The sequence below is a fragment of the Naegleria gruberi genome (assembly GCF_000004985.1).
Source record: "Naegleria gruberi genomic scaffold NAEGRscaffold_62, whole genome shotgun sequence".
NCBI classification, from domain to species: Eukaryota; Heterolobosea; class Eutetramitea; order Acrasida; family Naegleriidae; genus Naegleria; species Naegleria gruberi.
Genome location: NW_003163265.1, coordinates 209,243 through 232,460, shown reverse-complemented (window position 1 = coordinate 232,460; position 23,218 = coordinate 209,243). Strand labels below are relative to the sequence as shown.

At 34.0% G+C, this 23,218-nt stretch overlaps 10 protein-coding genes across 10 annotated transcripts; 5 read left to right on the top strand and 5 right to left on the bottom strand.

Annotated features, from left to right (window-relative positions):
- Nucleotides 1-331: 331 nt before the first annotated feature.
- Nucleotides 332-2,179, top strand: NAEGRDRAFT_73662 (uncharacterized protein; the record flags this gene model as incomplete). Its single annotated transcript, XM_002671334.1, has 1 exon — nt 332-2,179. The coding sequence occupies one exon, from the start codon at nt 332-334 to the stop codon at nt 2,177-2,179; it is 1,848 nt and encodes a 615-aa protein (XP_002671380.1).
- A 429-nt stretch (nt 2,180-2,608) lies between these two features.
- On the bottom strand, nt 2,609-4,205 carry NAEGRDRAFT_73661 (uncharacterized protein; the record flags this gene model as incomplete). The annotated part of the gene is made up of 2 exons (XM_002671284.1): nt 2,609-4,080; nt 4,106-4,205. The coding sequence occupies 2 exons, from the start codon at nt 4,203-4,205 to the stop codon at nt 2,609-2,611; spliced, it is 1,572 nt and encodes a 523-aa protein (XP_002671330.1).
- Nucleotides 4,206-4,745: 540 nt separating this feature from the next.
- NAEGRDRAFT_60926 (uncharacterized protein) lies at nt 4,746-5,389 on the bottom strand (the record flags this gene model as incomplete). Its single annotated transcript, XM_002671283.1, has 3 exons — nt 4,746-4,933; nt 4,988-5,168; nt 5,213-5,389. 3 exons carry the CDS (start codon nt 5,387-5,389, stop codon nt 4,746-4,748), a joined length of 546 nt encoding a protein of 181 aa, XP_002671329.1.
- Nucleotides 5,390-5,661: 272 nt separating this feature from the next.
- Nucleotides 5,662-9,775, top strand: NAEGRDRAFT_73659 (uncharacterized protein; the record flags this gene model as incomplete). Its single annotated transcript, XM_002671333.1, has 3 exons — nt 5,662-5,810; nt 5,878-6,402; nt 6,448-9,775. 3 exons carry the CDS (start codon nt 5,662-5,664, stop codon nt 9,773-9,775), a joined length of 4,002 nt encoding a protein of 1,333 aa, XP_002671379.1.
- An 86-nt stretch (nt 9,776-9,861) lies between these two features.
- Nucleotides 9,862-10,680, top strand: NAEGRDRAFT_73658 (uncharacterized protein; the record flags this gene model as incomplete). The annotated part of the gene is made up of 1 exon (XM_002671332.1): nt 9,862-10,680. One exon carries the CDS (start codon nt 9,862-9,864, stop codon nt 10,678-10,680), a length of 819 nt encoding a protein of 272 aa, XP_002671378.1.
- Nucleotides 10,681-10,735: 55 nt separating this feature from the next.
- NAEGRDRAFT_81574 (uncharacterized protein) lies at nt 10,736-13,458 on the bottom strand (the record flags this gene model as incomplete). Its single annotated transcript, XM_002671282.1, has 2 exons — nt 10,736-13,355; nt 13,394-13,458. The coding sequence occupies 2 exons, from the start codon at nt 13,456-13,458 to the stop codon at nt 10,754-10,756; spliced, it is 2,667 nt and encodes an 888-aa protein (XP_002671328.1). The 3' UTR covers nt 10,736-10,753.
- A 2,644-nt stretch (nt 13,459-16,102) lies between these two features.
- Nucleotides 16,103-17,435, top strand: NAEGRDRAFT_73656 (uncharacterized protein; the record flags this gene model as incomplete). Its single annotated transcript, XM_002671331.1, has 2 exons — nt 16,103-16,398; nt 16,436-17,435. 2 exons carry the CDS (start codon nt 16,103-16,105, stop codon nt 17,433-17,435), a joined length of 1,296 nt encoding a protein of 431 aa, XP_002671377.1.
- Nucleotides 17,436-17,463: 28 nt separating this feature from the next.
- On the bottom strand, nt 17,464-18,966 carry NAEGRDRAFT_73655 (uncharacterized protein; the record flags this gene model as incomplete). Its single annotated transcript, XM_002671281.1, has 2 exons — nt 17,464-18,271; nt 18,314-18,966. The coding sequence occupies 2 exons, from the start codon at nt 18,964-18,966 to the stop codon at nt 17,464-17,466; spliced, it is 1,461 nt and encodes a 486-aa protein (XP_002671327.1).
- A 1,012-nt stretch (nt 18,967-19,978) lies between these two features.
- NAEGRDRAFT_83297 (uncharacterized protein) lies at nt 19,979-21,735 on the bottom strand. Its single transcript, XM_002671280.1, has one exon. The coding sequence runs from the start codon at nt 21,675-21,677 to the stop codon at nt 20,010-20,012; it is 1,668 nt and encodes a 555-aa protein (XP_002671326.1). The 5' UTR covers nt 21,678-21,735; the 3' UTR covers nt 19,979-20,009.
- Nucleotides 21,736-21,981: 246 nt separating this feature from the next.
- NAEGRDRAFT_73653 (uncharacterized protein) lies at nt 21,982-23,112 on the top strand (the record flags this gene model as incomplete). Its single annotated transcript, XM_002671330.1, has 3 exons — nt 21,982-22,239; nt 22,331-22,854; nt 22,908-23,112. The coding sequence occupies 3 exons, from the start codon at nt 21,982-21,984 to the stop codon at nt 23,110-23,112; spliced, it is 987 nt and encodes a 328-aa protein (XP_002671376.1).
- Nucleotides 23,113-23,218: the final 106 nt, after the last annotated feature.

Sequence of the window (23,218 nt, the reverse complement as noted above, 5' to 3'; positions counted from 1 at the left end):
CAATTTGTATCAAATAACTATTTCCTGTTATGACAGCTTGTAAAATTTTGACACAGATCAAGATACCTACTACTGTGTGCTCGATACCTCACTAAAACATGTTATAAGCTTTAGGTTATGGAAAGTTGTGGAGTTGAAAATTTTCAAAGGAGAAAGGGAGAAAAATAGTTAGAGCTGTAAAAGAACAACCTATTACAGCGTAATACTGTACTTTATTCTGCGAAAAAAAGACGCAACGTATTTGCCTCATAATACATTGTTCGTTCAAAAAATCACCCTTAATACGCTTACAGTCATTATCTTGTGGAGCACAAGTACTTGGTGATGAAAAATGTCTTCTCAATATTATTATTCTCAAAATGCTCACACAAGAATGGCAACATCAAACAGTGGTTTTCAACAACCGGGTACTGTTTATTCAACACAATCATCATCAACAGGTATTATTCCTTCTCATCAATTACCAAATTCTGGACAGGTTATCAGTCACACACCAACTAATATTCATGTTATTCCTGCACATCACCATTACCAACCTCAAATAATTACACATCAACAATTAATCCAACCTCAAAGTCAATCCAATATTAGCTCTCCTATCTACTCTTCAGCAACACCTATTCAAAGTGGCCAATCTCTCATTGCCCACCCAACTACTAGAACGCAAAGTAATTCATCCTTGTTGAGCGCATCCATTAATGGCACGACTAGGTTCATTGAAAATGGCACCACAACACCTCAAAATTCTATTCACCCTCAACGAGTACAAGTCTCTCCACAACCAATCATTGTTTCTTCAGCAAGTAATGCTTATTCATTGGAAAACGGACATGTTACTCTTCAGCAGAACCAGCCTTATTACACCAACTTGCCACAAGGAGCAACTGTACTTCATCAAACCCACGTGGCATACTCGCAACCAACCACTACTGTATCTCAGGTGCCAGCTCAGGCTCATCATTTTCATCACTCTGTCCCAACCCAAACTATACAGGTGGTCCACTCCAATACACCTTCCAATCACCCTGTTCACCACAATAGAATAATTCCAACCAATGATCCAAGAACAATCTATCATCCTCAAACAAGAGGATCTCTCCACTTCCAAAGAGAAGATGTAAAATATGTTCCAGTTCTTACTTCTCTTAAAACACCAATCACTCAACAAACAACCTTCTCACCCGTTCTCAATTCTCCTCACCAAATTCATTCCTACAAAGTCGAAGAAGATAAGCAGTTTGTTACCACTCTGCACCAACCTCTATATGTTACCAACCAACCAAGCAATACACCTTTGAATCAGCCAAACAGGCTCTCAGTCTATACAATTTGCAGGGAAAATAGTTCTCAGGACACAATTTCCCCACTAACTCCTCTGTCAACAGAAGAATTCGAGTCTCCTCACCAACCATCGTTTTCAACCACCTTCCAAAGAATGAGATTAGACGAAAAGAGTTTAGAGGATAAATCTTTTAAGCCACTTCCATCTACAATTAAGAATACAGAAATATTTGCAAAACCCAATGCTCCTGAAATAAGTGCATCAAAGTTAAAGATGGCACTTGATTCCCAAAGTGGAATGGTTGAAAAGGATGAGAGTGCTGAAACCATGGACTTTAACTATTATCCTTCAAGTTCAAAAGAAGCTGGTGATGATTATGATCAACCCTCAACTAGTGAAGGGAAAAGATCATGCTCTGAATGTAGAAGAGTTCACAAGAGATGCTCTAAGGAAAGGCCCTGTTTGAGATGTGTAAGATTGGGAAAGAAATGTGTTGACCTTCCAGAAAAGAAGAGAGGTAGACCAAAGAAAATTGATAAGGTTAGACAAATGAATAATACTCTCAGTTCGGCTACCCCAAGTAGTGTAGTTTCATCAGTATCCTCCAACAGTTCACCATCATCTCTTTTGAAAATATCTTTGGCTTCAATTGGTTCTCAATCGAGTGTCTCCTCTTTCGGTGCAACACCAATTTCTAATACATCATCCATTTCAGATTCTATTGGATCTAGTTTTAATTCTCAAATCTCAAGTGTATCCAGTGCAGGAAACTATTTACGAAGCGAACAAAAAATTAGTGAACCCCAATCAAACGATCTTGTATTACCCTCATTTTCAAATTTAATGCTAGAGCTTGATATTAGAGATACATTCTCAAGACAAAACAATAAACTCTAGTTCATGAAACTTCATTGAGAAGCTCTTTGAATTGATCAATGCTTTGGATGCCAACAGAACTTGTGTGTACCACTTGTTGGACTATGTTGTTATGCACTTCAAGACTGAAGAAGATTTGTTCGCAAAGCATGGTCTGAATCAGCTGCTCACATGGAAATTCACGACAAATTCGTTAAAGATGCTTTAGGTTTGACCTCAGTTGGTGATGCTGAAAGCAATTCATAAGGCAATGGTTGGTTGATCATATTAAGGGATCTGACATGAAGTACAAAGGTATCATCTAAATTATTTTAATAAAAACAGTTGTAACATTATATTTTAACATTCCTTTTTTAATATAAACTGCCTTAATTATTCAGAAAAAATCAAATTATTCAAATACTTGGTTAGACACAACAATGGAGGTGTGCAGAAAAAATAAATGGTCATTTATTCCAGCAATCCTGCGTCAAGCAATTCTTTTTCAAAACCAAGTTTGATAGCTTGTTGTTTTGGCAATTTAGGTAATTCCACAAAACCAAAATCTTTCAAATCCTTAATAGCTTGCTCTACAGCTTGTTTCTTTTCTTCTGGTGTAGTAGTTTGTCTTCTCAAAATTAAAGAGATCAACAAATTCTCACCGTTAACTTTTTGGATTGAAGGAACTCTGAGTTGTTTAGCAATAAAATCAGAAGATGCAGATGGTGTTTGAACAATTTGTACATTGCTCAAAAAGTCTGGAATTTGGGAGGCCAAGACAATAGATTGAGATTGATTCTTAGAATAGGTTCGAGAAAGTCTACTTTCGTACTTTTCTTGAGTTTCTGGAGCTCCTAAATGAATGACCAAATCCACATCAGGAGTCATTTGGCAGGCAATATTTGAACAGAATGCAATACCATTTTGTTGTTGATTAAAATTACTAAAACTTGTCAATGATCTGGAAGGAGCAATCTTACTAGCAATTAGGAGAGAAAAGATTCCATTTTCAGCCATCAAGTAATGTGTGTGAATAATTTGAGAGTTTTCACCAAAAACAGCAACCTTCTTGTGCTTGTTTTGAGACAAAATTTGGTGTAAAACTTTCAAAGATTCAGCAGTATTTTGTGTCTTGATGATTGATTGTTTAACGTCACTCTTTGAAACTGATTCAGTAGATGAGATGAGTTCTACATTATCACTATTTCTCAAATATTTCTTGAAAGGTTCGGCGGTTCCAACAAAAACTCTTTGGGTTGTTTGTGGAATATTTTCAAAAACCTTATCCATAACTCCTTCGACATCACCCTTGAAGAGTTGACAATCATCAACAACAACAATCTTACAATTACGGAAGTAATCAGAATTCTTCATGTGGTCCAAAAGTCTGCCTGGTGTTGCAACAATAATTTCTGGCTCGCTTGCATCAAGCATAGTAATTTCTTGTTCCATACTCTTTCCTCCGCAAATAACAGCATATGAAAGTCCATAAACATTTTCTCTACGAGTAATAGACTTTTCATAAGCGGAATATCCTTGGTGGTCTTCAATAATTTCGTGTCCTTCCTTCTTTGTTGACTTGAATGTGTAAGTGTCTGTATTTCCTTTAGTTACAGGAGCCAAAGGACGTTCTTCAACAGGGAGTGATGAAATATATTTGTCAATTTGGAAACCAACAGCAATAGCTGCTTCACGAGTTGGAACAACAATGAGGGCACGGAAGCCTGGTCTTTCTGCCCATCTCTCTGATTTGATTGCTTGAGAAACTAATTCAAAGGTTGGAACAAGATAGGCCAAAGTCTTACCAGAAAAAATTGGTGCTTCAATGAAGACATCCTTACTATTATCCTTTGATACAACCTCCAATGTTTTACTTTGAAGAGCAGAAAGTGAAGGAATTTGGAAAGTTGAAGATACTTTTCCAATATCTTTCGGAATGTTAGCTTTTTTAGTTTTTTATAAACCTACCAATTTGATAGTATCGAGAAGAATTGAAACATCTGTTGATTGGTAATGTAGCTTGGGCGTGCATTCTTGCTACGCTCAAAAGTTTCTTTGATAGTCTCATTTTTTTTTGTTTGCTAATAATTTTTAATTTAAATTTAATAATTATTTAATGTATTATAATTTAATTTTATTTACAGGAATTTAGCATGTTGTTAGAACAACAAATACATTGCTCTTAGATATGGAAATATGGTAGAGTAAATTTTTTCCACTTTGAGAGTCATTTTCAATACGGACAGTTAATTTTTTAATTGATTCATCATTGGAGGATGAAGTAAACAGTCCATTAATATCCTGCAACATGCCATGTACGTGTTCCAATAATTCAGGTTGATCTTTAAATTTTCCTTCATTCTTTTCCGATCGTTTGATTTATCATTAATTATTCTTTTAAATACCTACATGTTGAATAATTCCACTGGTACACTCTATTACTCCATAACCTATTTGACCATCAATTTTGTTCAAACTATGCAGATTAAAAACGGATTTTTTACTCAAATCTTGTGTCAACAAACTCATTTTTTAATAATTGCTATTATTCTAAATTTATTAAAGTTGTAAAATATTTAAAAAATGTTGAACAGAAATGTAAAAATATTTAATTTAGTAATTCTAGAACATCATCCACAAATTCCTTTTCTGGGTTGTCTCTACATTTCTTTGCTAGTTTGAGGGCATCTGTAAAAGCCTTAACTACATTGGTTCCATCAGCAGCAGAGGCATAATATAATGGAAGTTCTCTCTTTGAGGCAAAATTGAAAGTGGTTTTTGTTGCCTCCATGTTTACTATTCCAAGAAAATTAGTTGTTATTCATTATTAATTCAAATCAGAAAACCTACAATCTATCTTGTTACAGATCACTATCGAAGGAATACCCTTTCGATAAGTTTGCAATTCGTTGTACCACTTTTCTAAATTCTTGTATGTAATTTGTCTATCATCAAAAACGAAAATACAAGCATGGGCTCTGTCATAGTAAGATGGATGCACATTATTAAACCTCTCCTGACCAGCTGTATCCTTTAATGATTTTCTATCATAAATGATCAAATCGGAACACTTACCCAGAATTCAACATCGCAGTCTTCACCATCAATTTTGGCTTTGTATGGGAAGATGTTTACTGCAAACGTAGATTGTTGTTGCTCTCGAAATCCATCAATCATGAATCTTTCAACTAACTTTGATTTTCCAACTGCAGAATCCCCAAGAAGAATGACCTTAATTACCTTGTTGCTCATTTTTTTAATAAAGTTGTTGTTCTCACTACTTTGAGCGCCAACTTTGTTTTCTGTAGAATGATGGATCTATTATTACAACTTTTGGCGGGTAGTTAAGAATTTGATAACATTCCTAAATGACAGTATATTAGTACAAAATTAACGTTATTAAAACTATTGATGTTTCAGTGGTTTTAAAGCACATAGTGCAGTATCTTTCAAGGACTTACCACAAAAAATATCCACCAAATAACATCAGTAAAATTTAATGTTGATCAAAACATCACTTTAAAATGTTATCAGCAATATTTTCTTCAAACCAACAAAGAGTAAATACCTCTTCCATTCGGAATGAGGAAAGTAACAAATTTACACTAAGACAAGTACAAAGTGTTAACGACTTGTCTGTAGACACGAGTGGAGAACTGATGGCATTGGGGAGGTAGGTTGATCAATTATTATTGTTAGTAAAAATTATTTTCTAGTCGGAATGGTCTAATAGTATTTAGATTGCCAAATCCAAACAATATCACACCTACAGGTTCATCAACAAATACCTCTTCAACTCTTTCATCATCATTAAATAGCACTTCTTCACACATTTCTTCAGCAACAAACATTTCATCAACCTCCTCCCAACCATCCCTTTTATTACACAAAAGTAAAAAGAATGAAGTTTCTTGTGTTCAATTTAGTCATGACATTGCAAAACCAATATTGGCCTATACAACATCTGATAGTCTTCAAATTTTAGATTTATCAAAGGGAGTAACATCTAGTACCATTCCTAATTCTTCGATATCATCAATTGCTGGAGGAAGTTCTGGTGTCAGAGGCCGTACATCATCTAATACTTCAACTATTGGGTCTATAACATCATTCACATCCAATGATACGGATAGGGATAGATCTTTCCAAGCTCATCAAAGAAGCATCAATTCAATCTCTTGGTCTCCACATGATTTAACGAACAGTAAAATTGCAACTTGTAGTGGTGATGGATTCGTTAATATTTGGGATACCAGATTACCTTCGTAAGTTTTTCCAATCTCATATTTACAAATGATTTAATTTGAAAGAAACCAATGTAAAGTGGCAAGTTTTATTTCCTATACAGATTTTCCAAGTATTGTTTGTTGGAATCCAATAGATTCCAATATAATCGCCTCTGCACATAATGTAGATTTAAGAATTTGGGATATTAGAAATTGTTCTTCCTCTTCAACACCATCCAACAAGTTTACTACATTTATTTCTGCTCACCATCCTCTCATTTCTTCTATGGATTGGAGTCCAACAAATGCACATGAAATTGTGACAGCAGGATCAATGGATAAATTAGTAAAGATATGGGACTATACCGAACAAAAATTAATAATGACACAACGAGTGGCTTTCCCAGTATCAAAAATTAGATATACACCATTTGGAAAGGGTTTGGTTTCAATATCAAAGAAGGAACATCAAGTAAGAGTTTGGAAATTGAACTATCCTTCACAGAAAGCATCAAACAGACCAATGGGAAGTCCATCAAATCCAACCACAGGCATTGAGCCAATAGAAAATATTAGTCTATTTTCAGGGCATACCGACGAAATTAGGTGTCTTGATTTTAGGGTAACAGATAATATAGGAAATCAACTTCTAACCTGGTCCAAAGATATGAGTATAAGATTTTGGAACTTCTCTCCTCAATTAATAGATGATTTAAAATCAACAGAGATGATGACATCTCCTTCAAATAGTAAGGAAAATCTTTCTGGTAGCTTGGATAAGGGATTTTTACTATCAAGATCTCCAATAGGAATGATGAGTAATCATTTATTAGGAAATGAATGGAGTATTACTAGCATTCCGGATCATATTTTTGAGACAGATCCATCTGCATTATTTGCAGGTCTTGGTGATCAACCTAGTTCTAATAATGGTGGAATGGGAAGTCCAGTAGTCAGCTTGTCCTTTGATAGCGAGGTTGAAAAATTAGAATCCATACTTAATAATCTAAAGTTTTGTACACGAGTTAAGACTGGAGCAACTGAAAAACCAGAAAATAATGAATGCGAGTTAAAACTCAATATTGAAAAAATAGATAAGCGTGAACAGGCAAGATCTTGTATATTGAATATAATACTTATCATCAAATCTGTCTCAGTTCCAAATACTCCTCCAACTATTAATGAGCTCAAATTGAAGATTACTTTCCCAAAATTATATCCAGTTGGTGCTCCTCCATCATTTGAATTTATTCAGTCGAGATCATTCATATCAGTGAATGATTTAAAAATTATCAAACAAGCCCTCACATCTGCAGCTCATGAAGATGTACTCAAACACAGAAATTGCATGTTGAGCTGTTTGAGAGCTATCATTTCTATTCTTGGTAAAACAAGATGGCGTGAAAGGAAGGAAAACGAACAAGATGGTGTTGCAATAATCGGAGGTCAATCCAGTACTTTTAACTCTCCAACAAGCGTTGGAATGCCAAAGGTTTTAAGTAGTATAAATTTAGCTACAATGTCTTCCAGCAATACGGTTGAAGACCAGCCTCAATCTCAGGATACAAAAAATAATGTTGATTCAGTCAATGACAATGTTGCTCAAGTGTTAAAAAAAACAACTGTTGACGAAGGATCTTTTATTGCTCATCCAATCAGTGGTGCAAGATTCTCTCCTTCTGGAGATTTAATTTATTTCAACTCATTTAGCTTACGATCAATGAAAAAGCCTAAAGAGTCAATAGAATCAAAACAAAAAAGTGAAAAGAAAAAGAATGACTCTGATTTTGGATATAGGTACTATGTTGATATGGTCAACGATTTAAAGACACCATTTGAAATGACTATACGAAATAGAAACAAAGATTTTAATGAAGATCACAATGACAAGAGAAAAAAGAAGCAGAAAAAGGAAAAGAAAGAAGCTTCTAAAGTTAGTTCTAACATGTCTGCTGAGACTCAAACAAATTCTCTCGATACTAGCTCAAAACAATATGTTACTGACATTACTGATGAATTGACACCAAATAATATGAAAGAAATTGATGAGTTATCAAATAAGGAGCAAGATAATAACTACTTTTCATCTGTTTATAATGAATATCATGATGAGTCTTCAGAGGATGATACATACTATTCAGAATATGAAGATGAGTATGGAGAAGATGTTAATCAATATTATGGAAATCATAACGGTTATATTGGTGAAATTTACGAGCATGGAGAAGACCAACACTATATTGCCAACGAACAAAAGCAACGTTTTATTTCATTCAATGATACAAGAACTGACCCAAGAATACACATCTATGATAGCAAGTACTTATTACCTGTTTCGTATTCCCTTGCACAACAATACAGGGTTGTAGGAATTAATGCTGTGGAGGTTTGTAGGGAAAATTCTAAAATCTGTCTGATGGAGGGAAGAAAAGATCTCTCCAAAATGTGGGTTATACTTTCTCAGATAATTGAACCACGCCTCTATTATGAAACAAAGAACAATGTGGCCAAGCCATCACCAGTGTGGACTCACCATGCATTGGGAAGAAGATTTGTCAAGAAAATATTAACACATTTTCTGAGCAAACACGATATTCAAACCTGTGCAGTAATATCTTGTGTGTTACAACAAGCATTGAAGGATATTTCATTGGAGATTTCTAATTTCAATTTACGAAATACAGAGAGTGATGACCTAGCACTGGAATTTAATCCAAAACACAAACCACACGAATTTATTCCAATTAATCAAGATGTCTCTTTGAATAGAAAACTAGAAGTATATGAGAGTTGCGATCTAATCGAAAAGGAAATGAGACCTATTATGTCTCATGTAAGACAATGCTATGCAAAACTACTTCAAAGTTGGGGTTTACATCTTCAAAGATGTGAAATAATGAAGTATAATGTCTCGACTCAAACAACTCAAAGATTTATGAACGGAACTTCTGAATGCTCAATAGATATTGAAAGTGTTCCAATACTTAACGAGCAGTATAGACGAAATTTATCTTTGCAACAACATCAACAACAGTTACCAAAGAAGTATATTCATTGTTCCCTCTGTAGGTCTCCAGTAAGAGGTGTTGTTTCGTATTGCCCTAACTGTAACCATGGTGGGCATGTGGAGCACTTGCAAAATTGGTTCCAAAATCATTCTACTTGTCCTGCTGGTTGTGATTGTAAATGTTCAGAATTCATGACTTTTTATCCTGTGTTACCGCCTCATACAGCCCAGAAAATACTCACAGTCACTACAAACAATAATCACTTTTCCCCAAATAATTTCTCTTCTCTCCTCAAACCAACCACCCAAAGAAATTCTGCCAGTACGCCTAACATGCAAAGTAATCAATCACCATTCCTTAAAAATGAAACTATTGGTGCCAGTCTTTTGTCATTCCTCAACTAGTTAAATAAAATTAATGAGATGTTAAATCTCTAAGATAAATTCCACATTTTCCAAACAGCAGCCAACTGATTTTTAAACTCAAAAAAATGATGACTTCATTTATGAACCAGTCCCTGCCAAACATTCCAATTATTTTTAAAAGTAGAGATGTACTTGTTATTGATAAACCAAACGATTTACATATCGATGGAGATTATGAATTAACTGTGGAAAAATTAATTAATAACTACTATCCGGAAATGGAAAATCCACTAGAAGAAATTCAACATAAACCCGGGCACACCCCATCAAGAAGAAAATTAAAATTTTGTCACCAACTTGATTACGCCACTTCTGGAATATTATGTTTGGCATTTACAAGAGAGAGTTGTGCCAAGATTACCTACCCTTTTCAACAGAGAACAGCTCAAAAACAATATCTTGCTGTTTTGAGAGGACATGTATTAATTAATGATTTTGAAATTTTGACATTCATTGGGGAAGATCCATCAGATGAAAGAAAATTTAGAATGAGGAATTTTTATCTTGGAAGGGAAAAGACATTACTATCTGAATTAAATACTGAGGAAGAAATTCAAGAGGCGAAAAAGAGTAGGGAAAGTCTAACATTTGGATCTGTTTTATGCAGAGGGTTTTACCATAAAGATAATGATACAATACCAGTTACAAAAGTTTTACTAAGACCAAAAACAGGAAGGAGGCATCAACTCAGACTACATACCCAGTTGCTAGGATTTCCAATACTTGGTGATGCTACCTATAGTCTATTGGGAAGAGATGGAGAAGAAGGTGTTCATAGGATGATGTTACACGCTTGGAATTTGACTCTTCCTGGAGTTTTTGATGATACCTTAACAACCCAAGATCCCTTTGAAGAGGTTCAATACTTTAGTTGGAGTAAATAAGTTTATTTTGGTAGCTCAATAATTCCTCTCGTTGAAAAAAAATAAAAGCAAAGTTAAATATTGAACAAGGAATTTACTTGTTGGCAAATTGTGGGTTCAAGTTCTCCGAGGTAAGTTTATACCTCCAAGATGGTGTGGTGATTGAATATTCACAACCACCCAAAAATACTTGATTGTGGGCACTTCTCTTGCTCTCACCTCCTTCCACAGTAAATCCAGCAAGGAGACCTTTTGCATTAAATTTACATAAGAATTCTGTTTGCAGTTCAGCAATATCTTTCACTTCACGATTGAGTAAAAATTTAGCAATAACACTTCCTTTTGGTCCTGGTTGATCCACATTCACTAATAGTTCTTGTCTAGTAGCATTCCAACGACCTTCAGGTTTAGATTGAGATTTTAGCGTAATTTGTTCACTTGATGTACAAATGCGAATAAGGAAAGAGAGCTTGTCCAGGGGGGTAGCAGGATTTACAATATAATCGATTGAAATATTTAGCATTGTTTGTCCATCCTTGGTTGCCATAAAGTAGAGAGGCCTTAATTTGAATGGAACTAGATTCAAATGCTCCTTTAGTTTGTATTTGAGAATGACTGCATTTTGAGACTTTGGGTTAATTTCTTGACCAGTTACATTACATTCAAAAGCATGACTTGTTACATCACCACTATTGCTCAATTCATTAGCAATTTTTGGATTACAAACAATTTTAGCAATTTTGGTAAAGTTTTCTGAATTGTTAAATTGATCATTAATAAGAGACAGAATAAACTTGTACGAATCCGAAGAACGATAACTTTCATGATTGAATAGAATTAGTTCAATTTGACCCATAAAGTTGTACTCCTCCTCAGTGAGACCTGACATGTTCTTGACAACAGTTTCTGTGACAAGTACTTTGAATGGCAATACAGCTGCTCTCTTTTGTTGAGATTGTTCTATGGATTTCTTGAGTTCATTAGGATCAAACATTGGGGTGGATGGAGAATTTTGAGCAATTGGATTGAGTTGCTTGTTTTGAATTTCTGTGAGGAAATTGGTAGGCTCATTTGGAGTAATTTTAGGAGTTGTAATATTTGTGGAAACTGGTTTGATAGTAGTATTCAATGGTGGAACAGTAGGAATATTTTCATTACTACTAACATTTTTACCATTTGGTGTGGTGTTAGTAGTGATTGTTGTAGGTATTGGTGGGATAAAATTGTTATTACCAAGATTAGCACCTGATATGACGGAAGGTTGAACAAGGGTTGAATTTAGATCCAATGATGGGGTCATTAAACTGTCAACCAACAATAATGAGTTTTGAGTTTTTGTTGGAATTGGATCGGTTGGTCCGAGGAAAGCATCCAAAAAGTTTGTTGATGTGGTATTGCCAGTGTTATTTGCCACACTTCCTTGGTTGGTTATCAAAGTAGAAGGTAGAGGAGGTAAATTTGTTGGTAAAAGAATATTTGATAAAGAATTTTGTGTGGAAACTTTTGGTGGATTATAGTCATAGATGGAGTCACTTAATTTGTCTTGTTTGTCTGATCTGAAAGTGTAATCTTCATCCGACATGTCGACTTCAGTGTCCTCACCTTCCATTTTGCTACTTGTAGTACTTCCATGTAAATCAAAAGGCTCAAAGCTGATAAGTTTGCTATCACCACGATCAAATGCAGTACCAACCTTTGGTGGTAATTTTTGAGGTTGTAAAGTAACGAATGATTGTGGAAGAGGAGGAAGATTGGTTGTTGGTGGAGGAATAAATACAGGTTTTAAATTTTCAGGAAGAGATGGTACTTTAAGGGAGTGCCATTCCTCTTCACTAAGAGGAAACATTTGTTGTCCAAGAGCAATGTGTTCCATTTGTCGTTTTCTAAAACTTGAAATACCATTACTCTCAGATCCTGTAGAAATGTTGGTTGACTTGGCTCTTTTGTGGTTGAAACTTGGAAGAGCATCTTCTTCATCTGGTGCAGTAAAATCAAAACCAAATTGAAAATTGATAATGTCAGTAGGATCTGGAAGCATATCATCTGTCACTGTCACTGTCTTGTCTTCAATTTGTTCATTACTAATTGGTGCTTGGAATTTATCTAAAATTTGGAATCTCTTTTGATGTGATTCCATTTGCTTTTGCTTTTCCTTCCACATTTCATCAGCAGTATATGATATAAGCTTTTCCATTTGTTTAATGGTGCCTCTTCTTGCTTTTTTTGGTGTATCTTGAGAACCTATAAAAGAAGAACCAGAATTGAGAGTCTTACTAGTTTGAATATGTGAAGTTCCGTTGTACTGAGCAGAGACATGATGTGCTTCTCCTAATTTTGATTTTCCAACCATCTCCAAACTTGTTGATGGTGGTTTAAATGTATTTGTTTCATTGATTAATTCCTCAAGGGCTAACATTATTTGTCCAAACTTTTTATACAAATTAATGACAGTCACTTCCACTCCTTTACAAGCCTCAAACATTAATAACTTGGCATTGTTTGCACATCTGAGTGCATCATATGGATAGTCGGATTTATGACAAACAGTCACTACATAAACTTCATTCAATAGAATAAAAACAGCTCTGAATTTTTTAGCAATAAACACTTCACCTCTGGCTGATGTATTAGTAGAGATAAGTTTTGCGAAATGATCTGATATTGTTATAGCTTGGTTTTGGGAAATTTCGTGATGACTTTTTGTGTCATTAAAATACTATGATCACAAACTTACGAATGAAGGAAGAGATTTAATTTAGGTTCTCTTTGTTCTTGAACAAAAAGACACAATACACCCATGACGATAACTATAATAAAAATTTGGTCAAATCAAAAAATGTGGCAACTCCTGGGTGATTGTTGCAAAAGCGGTTCCCTCTTATTTTTTTTTAAAATATTTAATAAAATTATTTCAAAATTTTTAAAATGTTTGATTGATGGGGTGCTTTTTGTCAATTATTTCAAAGAAATCATAATAATATTACAATTATCGTTTACATATTTCAAAACATTTTTTAAACTTTGGAGAGCAGACCTGGAGTTTGTTGTGACAGTCTCTAGTTCCAATTGAGGAAGTGTTTTTTTTGCCTCCAAAGAACCCGCTCATTTTATTTCGTCATTCCTGATGGTGGATTGACGCTTTTTTTGACGTCATCACTGACGTTTTTACATAAAGTTACTCCAAAGTTAATTATCGATATTCTGTTGTGTTCTACTTGATGTTGTAATGTGTTGTTTATTTGTTGTTGTTTGTTTTGTGTTGTTTTGATGATGAAAATCAGTGAAGGAGGAGGTGACGTATTTCAGACTTGTGAATATTTTTGAAAATTTTTACTAAAAAAATAAAGCTTAACATCTTCATCAACTGCCTTCCAAACACTTTCTTTATCCCCTGCTTCAAAGAACTTTCTACAGTTCTCATACAGGATTCCAAGCACTGTTTTTTAGTCACTTTACCAATGAGCATTTTGACAATGTCTAGAGGAATTGAATAATACCATTTACGGTAGTGGTACTGGTTACCTTTTCAACAAGACTATGAATGAACCTAAGCTATCAGAAGATATGGTAATACATCAGAATTGGAACAACAACAAACCATAGAGAGCAATAGCTTCAGCAGCTTGCACAGTTCTAGTCATTGTGGCTGGGGAACCAATGGAGCCAAGCTTGACAAAGACAATAGAAAGGAACTTGTCTTATTCAGCATTGATGGCAACATAGGACAAGGCACCAAAGATACCAATTTCTGGTCTATACATTAAACCAACATAACAGAGTGACAAACCAACAATTCCGTTGAAGGCAGTCAACATGGTATGCTTCAATTCACTATCAGTATTCACATCGAGAGATCTAGTGATCATGTTTCTTCCAATCATACAACCACCAAAGACGAGCAAATGCATCCATGGATTCATATTCAAAATTAAGCCAGATTCGTAAGCACCAACAGTAAAGTTCAAGAACTACCACTCGGAATGGATAGTGTTTCTCCAATTCTATTGCAACCATTCAATCCTATCTGTTCATATGGTAACATGTATTACAATTATGAAGGTATTTTGGTGAAATTTCTCAATTTAATTGATGACCGACGTTGGAAAGAATTTGATTTCATCCTTTTTTCACAAGCACCCAAAATCCATTGCAAAGAATATCAATCCCCTGAAATCCATTGAAGATCACATTCTGTCGTTATTATCTCGAATTATTTCAGGAAATTCCCAGCTATTGTGAAATTCAAGAAATAGTTCAACACATTATTCAATATGTGAGAATAATTGACAAGTTAATGGATTCATTTCAATTAGAAGATCTTCCATTATTACAGAAACAGCTAAAAATTTATCAAGTCAATTCATTTTCTCCAGATTATTCACAAATTGAGATTCAAAGACACGATCAAACAAGATTTCATACCAGCAATATGCCAGCATGGCTCTTTTCACTTCAAACCAATTCACAAAATGGCCTTTACATTATATTAAATGTCTTTCCATATTTGGCTTCATCTCTAAAATAAACACTTTCTATTTTTGCAACCAGTTTAAAATATTTTTCAAAAAAAATACCTCAACATACTAGTAAGTCGTATCAGTTATCAATTATATAATATAATATATCATTTCTATTCGTTTACATCAATTTCAAATTTTTATTTCATATTTTTATAAGAAACTCTTGTCAATTTCCTTGTCATCTTTGGTGTGAAATCTTTTACAATGCTAATTCACACAGTGTGAAAGCATTGGGTTTCACTCAATGTGAAATGGTTCAAGATGAAAGATTTTCGACTTGTAAGAATTATGAATAGTTCAATAAAATTTCAATTTATCAAAAATTAATGATCATTCTGTAACGTCATTGGAGACACACTTTGAGACGTCATTGAGGACGCTTTTTGTGACGTCTTAATGACTCCCAAATTGACACCGTCAAAATGACGAAAAAAAACGTCATTTTGACGTCCACAACACCGTCCCAATGACACCTTAACAAGCATAAACAAAGGCGTCATTCATGACTATAAAATCGTCAAAACAAGCGTCAACAAAAATGAGCGGGAATAGACATAAAAAATTAAAACACCTCAACGACAAAATTAATGATGGACTCGAGATCATCTTCTCTCTATTGCCCGCCCATTGGAATAACCCAACAAAATACAATAAATGAGGAACATCAATTATTTAATACGAGAATGTCAGAAACCCTAGGAAACTGTGGCTATCATCCGATAACGACTACAGTTGAAGAAAATTATAAACAAAATAACATATTGAGGGAGGGAAGAATAAATCAAGATTCATATCAACCGACGGAAAACCAACCAATAACAAGAAATTCTTCATCCTCAAAATTAAGCGATCAGTTCAAACAAAGAAAAAAAGACCTTTCCATGCTTTTGGATCTCTATGAGAAGGAAAAACAAAAAGGAAATATGAATAAGAGTTTACAATTTTTAGAAGAATACCTTCATGTTGCTATGAAGAGTATCCCTAATGAGGATGAGCTTGAAAAATTAAGGAAAACAACCGAAAAATTCATCGTTAAATGCAACGTAGTGGCTATGGATCTTCTAACTAAACAAAAAAACAAACAATCATGCAAAAATTGCCTTCAAAAAGCTAAAAACATAATAGACTTATATGGAGGCATTGTTTTCCACGATGAAGATGAGAAGCGAGTTAAGTTACTCGTTTCTACACTTAATAACTGTTCAGTTTATTACAAAGAGTAAGTATTGAAAATTCATTTAATCCAACCTTTACAGATGTGGTGATTTGGAATCGTCACTTGAATCTCTTCAAGAAGCTCAAAAACATGAGAAGCACTTTAATGCAAGTTTGGAGTTGAATTTTTGTGCTGTCTTATCTCAAATGGGAAGGCATGAAGAAGCTCTGGAGCATGGAACGGAAGCTTTGCGACAATTAGAAATTTACAAAAAACTAAATCATATTAAGAATAATATTGCAACCTGTAATGAAACTTTAACTGTTGCTTTTTATAATGTTGCTGTAGAATATGAACATTTGAGTCAAACTCTTGCAGCAATGGATTATTACTCAAAAGGATTCAGTCTTTCCTTAGAAACTCTTGGAGCAGATCACCCCACAACCAAACGGTTTAAAGATTCTTTAGAAAAAGTGAGGACAAAGAATTGGATGAACAAATCATTTTCTTCTCCAGACGTAAAGCAAAAACAAAAAACCACTCCATCTGACAGTACAATACGAAAGTTTAAAACTGCCCAAGAAATGAGGGCTTCTGGAGAATTAAACGATACTAGAAATAGAAAACCTCAGTCAAGTTCTGCAACTTTTCAGAGAAATGTAAATAATAGTAACATTCCACCTACTTCAAAATCTCTCCCAACAGTTCCTCCTCCATCCTCGAATCCAGGATCATCCAATTCGTTTAGACGTGCCTATAAAAAAACTTCCCCAACAACAGAAAGAGTGATTGAATTGACGGAAGGAAACTTAGAAATTCATAACAAGCTTAATGAACTACATCATAAGGCAACTGAGATTCAACGAGTATTCAGAGGATATATTACAAGAAAAAAGATTAGACAACAAAAAACAATTCTCTCCAGTATGAAACCAGTTAAGGATTTTGATTTTCTCTATGATGTTTATTTGAGTAATATGGACAGGATAAAGGTTGAAAAAAGATCTGCCCACAAGAAAGAAAAACCAAAAGAAATTTCAAAAAAGCACGATATTGCTGCTATTCTAAAACAATTGGAACAGGTTTTATCCAAAGAATAAAGAATATCTGATAAATTATATTTTAATATTAAAGTTGATTTCCTGTCAAACCAACTTGAATGTGTTTTGGAGAATCGCTGGTTGGCTTTGAGGCAACAACATGTTCAGCTTCAACTGGAATTCTTACAGGTGGATTCTTTCCCTTCTTCTTTTTCTTATCCATTTTTCTCCAAATACTTGTTCTTAATTCCACAAAATTCAAAAATTGCTCAGGAACATTGAGACCGGTTGCTAACTCAAATCCTTCAAAACCTGGTGAAGAGTTAATTTCACAAATCTTGTAAGTATCCTTATCAATTAAAATATCAACACCAGCAAAGTCCAAGTCAACACTTTGAGCAGCAGTGATAGCCAACCATTCCAAAGAACTAGAAAGTTTGACTGGTTTAACCCAACCACCTTGATGGAAATTAGATTTAAATCCTGATTTAGCGACTCTCATCATGGCACCAATGGCCTTACCACCAACAACAATTACACGAATATCTCTTCCTTTGCTTGCTTGAATAAACTCTTGAATGATCATTGATTTGGAAACATCCAACATATCATCCAATCCCTTAATTTGGTTTTCACTTTCGATAAGCATTACACCTTTTCCTTGAGAACCAGAAGATTTCTTTAAAATGATTGGATATGTAAAATGACGTGAAATAATTGAGGTTTCTAATGGGAAACGAGCAATCATTGTTTTTGGAATTGGAATTTGATCTTTAGCCAATTGCTGTAATGTTTGAAGCTTATCACGAGTCATTTCAAGGGAATCAAATCCATTAAGAACCAAAACATCCATCTTTTCAAATTGTCTAACTACTGCCAATCCCCAATAATCAATACTATTGAACAAGGTTATTTAAATAAATAATTAAAAAACGTACTGTGCACCCAATCTAGGTAAAACAACATCTGGGAATTCATCTCTTGGTACAACTTCACCATCATAAATGAGAGAATTAGAACCATCATGTGAAACGAGTAAATCAAACTTTTGAATTTCCATCAATTCCACTTGAATATTTCTTCTCCAAGCAGTTTCAAAGAAACGTCTTGCAGAGTATGTAAAGTATGGCAAGTTGTTCTTCATCTTTCTACCAACAATCAAAATCCATAATTTAAGAATTGGATTCTTCAACTTTCTTTGATAAAATGTAGTATTTTGTGCATTGTAAAATCTAATCTTTTGATCTTCGCCAATGACACGTGGTTTAAGTTGATACTTTTCATAATCTTTTGGAATAGTTATTTGAATTGTTCTCTTGGACTTGTTTTTTGGTTTACCAGTAGTAACTTGTTTTTGGGAAGAGGAACTATTTTGAGGGGATGAAATATTTGATGCGGAAGTTGAAGCATTTGATGATTGATTACTGTCTTCCTCCTTGACTGTTACAGATGCTGTGATGGTTGTTGTTTCCCCATCATTTTCTTCATCGTGATGAGTAGGAGGAGTAGTTGAAACCAAACCTTCTTGAGGAGGTGTTGTTACTGGTGGAACTTTTGATTCATCGGCATTGTTTGCTGAAACAGTGTACATACAAAGAATCATACATAACACCAATGCAAAGAGTATTGTTCTTTTCATTGTCAGGGTATGATCAATAATGTTATTGGGCGTATTATAATTATGGGAAAATATTGTTGTTACTAGTATTATATTCTACAACTGAGTTTTTATACAATAATCAAATGATTAATTAAAATTATTGTATGAATAATAAATATATATTTAGGAGGGATGATGAATGGATGACTAACTGTGGGACCAAAAATGTTCTCGACAGTATTTGTGCTCACAAGATATGAGAGAAATTTTGTTGTATGCTTTAATTTGTTTTTTTTGATGAATTTTAAATTATAATGTGTCGTCTATGGACTGACTTATGAAATACGATTGTATGCTTAATTTCAATCTTGAACACATATTGGTGTTTTCATCATCACCACTAGCATTACTACGTGTTTTACGTAGAAAACCTTACTTTTATTAAACACGTCACCAGTGCATTAAACTAAAGTCAGATTTCTTCAAGTTTGGAGTAAACTTAACATGCACCAATAAAGCTACAAAGTACATGTGGATTTTCACGTGCAACAATAATTTCCAAAACCACTGGAGCATATTGTTTGATAAATAGAGGACATACTTGTTTGATTTCAGGAGAAAGGTATGGACACTTTGAAAAAGATTAAAGGTTGTGTTCTAATAAATTTCTACATACAATATTATTAACAATTTCGATTACCTTTGTTGCTGTATAGTTTGATTCAATCATGTCATCAATTAATTTTGCAAATATTAAACATCCTTCACAAAGTGTTGTTTCATTATTTGATGTGATCGGAATCTTTTTTACATTGAATTGATTTGGTGATTGGTCACAATTTATCATTGTTGTAAATGACAAACAACCAACAATAACAATACACAACAGTAATGCTTGATAGAATTTCATTACCAATAGAGTAAAAGAAGAGTTTCAACAGTAACGTTTTTTTTGATAAAGTGATCTTTCTAAAAAATTATTATAACTGAAATAATATTAAGATTTTTGATGTTTGTTTTTATAAATAAGATTCTTAGAGACCTTCTCCTTGTTCATCCCAATGTTGGTTTCCATTTGGATTCTTCATCTTTGGTCCACCTGCTGGTCTGGCCATAATAATTTGATCAACACTCAAAATATTGATAGCAGCATCTGTGCAAAGTTTAACACCCCAATATTTGGTACTTAAAAGATCGAAAATATTATTTTCCTTAGCATCCAAGCCAGAAATATCAGAAATATCAATACCCCAAGTTGTCTTTCCTTCAGCATGAGCAGCTGTCAAGTTGGAAATTGCTATTGATGAATCTAAACCAGCACTTTCAGCAAGAGTTCTTGGAACAACAAGGAAAGCTTCAGCAAATTTACGGATAGCATATTGTTCTAAACCTGGTGTTTCATCAGCATACTTGGAAAGTTCATTATATAAAGCAACTTCAACAGCACCTGCACCTGCCAAAAGTCTTGCATCCTTTGCTAATGATTTGAAAGCATTAACACCATCATCAACAGCACGTTCAACTTCATCCATAACATTTGCTGTAGCACCACGAATAATAATTGTGGCAATTCCTGAAACATCAACATCTTCGGCTTGTTGGAAAAGAGCAACTTTCTTGTCACCAATTTCAGTGATATCAACAGCAGAAGCAGTACCCATATCATCAGGTGTTGGAGGAACCAATTTAACTAACATTCTGGCACCAATAGCTTGACACAATCTTTGAACTTGGAATTTAGATGGACATTTAATAGCCATCATTCCGTGTTGTTCAATAAAGTGAAGAGCCATTTCACCAAATCCACCTTGAGACACAATAACTTTAACACCTGAATCGGCAATAGCCTTGATTTCTTCTTCCATAGCCTTTTCTTCTGAAAGGTTATAATTGAGAAGTTCTTCTGAGCTTCTGATAACTACACTATTCTTAGTTTCTGTAGAAGTTTGGTCAATGTTACAAGTGTAGACAGCAACCTTACAATTTTTAACATGTTTGATTGATCCTTCGGAATCTCTAACAAAAGCAAATCCTTTCAAAACCTTTGAATCATAAACACTACCACCTGGTATTTTAGCAGTTCTAATGTTGTCAATATTAAATCTAGAGGCAGTCTTTGGACAAACAGAAATACAAGCTTCAGCAATCAATGGAGCCAAGAAATCTTCCATACCCAAAACCTTACTTCCAATTGTGGCACCAATGGATTTTGTTACTTCATCAAGATTTCTAATGTCAGATACTTCTTTTACTCCGAGAGTTTCCAAAACTTGGAGAGCTTTAGCACCAGCTTTTTTATAACCAAGAAGAATATCAGGAATGTGCAAACCCATTCTGATAAGGGTTTCAGATTGGGCTAATAATTCTCCAGTAAAACAACAAACAAAGTTTGTTCCGTCTCCAGCTTCTTGTTCTTGTGCTTGGGTAGCTAATACGATAATCTTTGCAGCTGGGTGAATAACTTCCAATTCCTTCATAATTGTGGCTGTGTCTTTAGAAATGAAGAGTTTTTCCAAGTGATTTACTACAATCTTATTCATACCATTTGGTCCCATAGATGTTCTAACAATCTTGCTCAAATTTTGGCAGGCTTCAATATTTCTCAAGGTAACGGCGTGCATACCAGAGAAGTGTGTAGATCCTGATTTGAGGTATGAAGTCAAATCATGTTGTTTAAAGTTGAGGGAGGCTCCTTTCGACATTTTTGTATACTCTTGTTGTGTATTTTGATGATACTAGCTGCCGGTAGATGATGAGCAGAATTTTTTTTGTAATTTTTTTAATAAAATACGGAAAGGCCTTCCGTCTTGCTTATCAATAATACAACAATAATTGACATGATGAGTTTTGTATGATGGATGTTTTCAACATTATGTTTTGGCCTTTCATACAAGAATTTGATAAGAAAATTTTGTTATACAACAACTGCACTAGAAAGAACAAAATTTTAATATTAAATTTTTATTTATTGAGTAATCAAGCTAATTAAATCTGAATTGAAAAAAAATGTCAAGGATCAATATTGAAATTTTTACTGTTGACGCTTTTACTAAGAGCCCTTTTTCTGGAAATCCAGCAGGCGTCTGTATTTTAGAAGACTCTGAAATTAAATCTATTGATCAACGTTTCCCTTCAGAGGAGGAAAAAGACAATTTCTACAAGTTAATTGCTCGTGAAATGAACTTATCCGAGACTTGTTTCTTATGGAGAGTTGGTTCAAGTTTTGATCGTTACAAATTACGTTGGTTTACTCCAACAGTTGAGGTAACTATAACTTTTGATCAAATTCATATTTATTTATGTCATTCCTCTTTCGAATTATTATTATGAATTTTTCAATTTTCACAAACTTGAGGTTTCTTTATGTGGGCATGCTACTCTTGCTTGTTCTAACATTTTGTTCGGTAGACTGGAATCAGTTGACAAGTTGTTTTTTGAAACAAAAAGTGGAGAGTTGACTGTAGAAAAGGATAATGGAATTTTGAAAATGAATTTTCCTCAAGGAGATCCACAATTAGTTCATCAAAATGGTTCAAGCCTATTTGAAACATCAACCTTGGTGGAATTATTGAAAAATATCAATATCACATGTGAAAATGAGACAATCAATGACATTGTTTCAGAAATACTTTTGTGTAGAAAAACAAGAAAACTATTGATTATTGTAAAAGATTTCCATCTAGTTCTTTGTGCTGAACCAAATGAGCAAGCTTTGTTAAGTATGGACTTTAAGAATGATGATTTGAATGCCAACATAAGAGGTATTTCTGTCAGTATGTCTGTAAATGAGATGAGTGAGGAAAATAAGAAAACTTTCACCAAAATGACAACATCAGATGTTAATGAAATAGATTATGTCACTAGATATTTTTCTCCATGGTACGTTTTCATAAATTCAAACTATTTGCAAATAACATGTACTTACTTGATAGGAATGGAATTAAGGAAGATCCTGTAAATGGTTCAAGTCAAACATCGATGGCACTTTACTACTCATCCAAGCTAAATAAGAAAAAGTTGATATGTTTTCAAGCATCTAAACGTACTGGAATTTTATTTGTAGAGCCAATTGAAGGTGGAAGAGTATCAATTGGTGGTAATGCAACCACAATTATGCAAGGTAAAATGAGTGTATAAAACATCATTTGATGGTCATTCTATTGGTGTTGAATAATTTATTGTATTTTTAAAATGTTATCTTAATTAAGAAAGGTGATAAGTGTCAATACTAAGCTAGTGTACC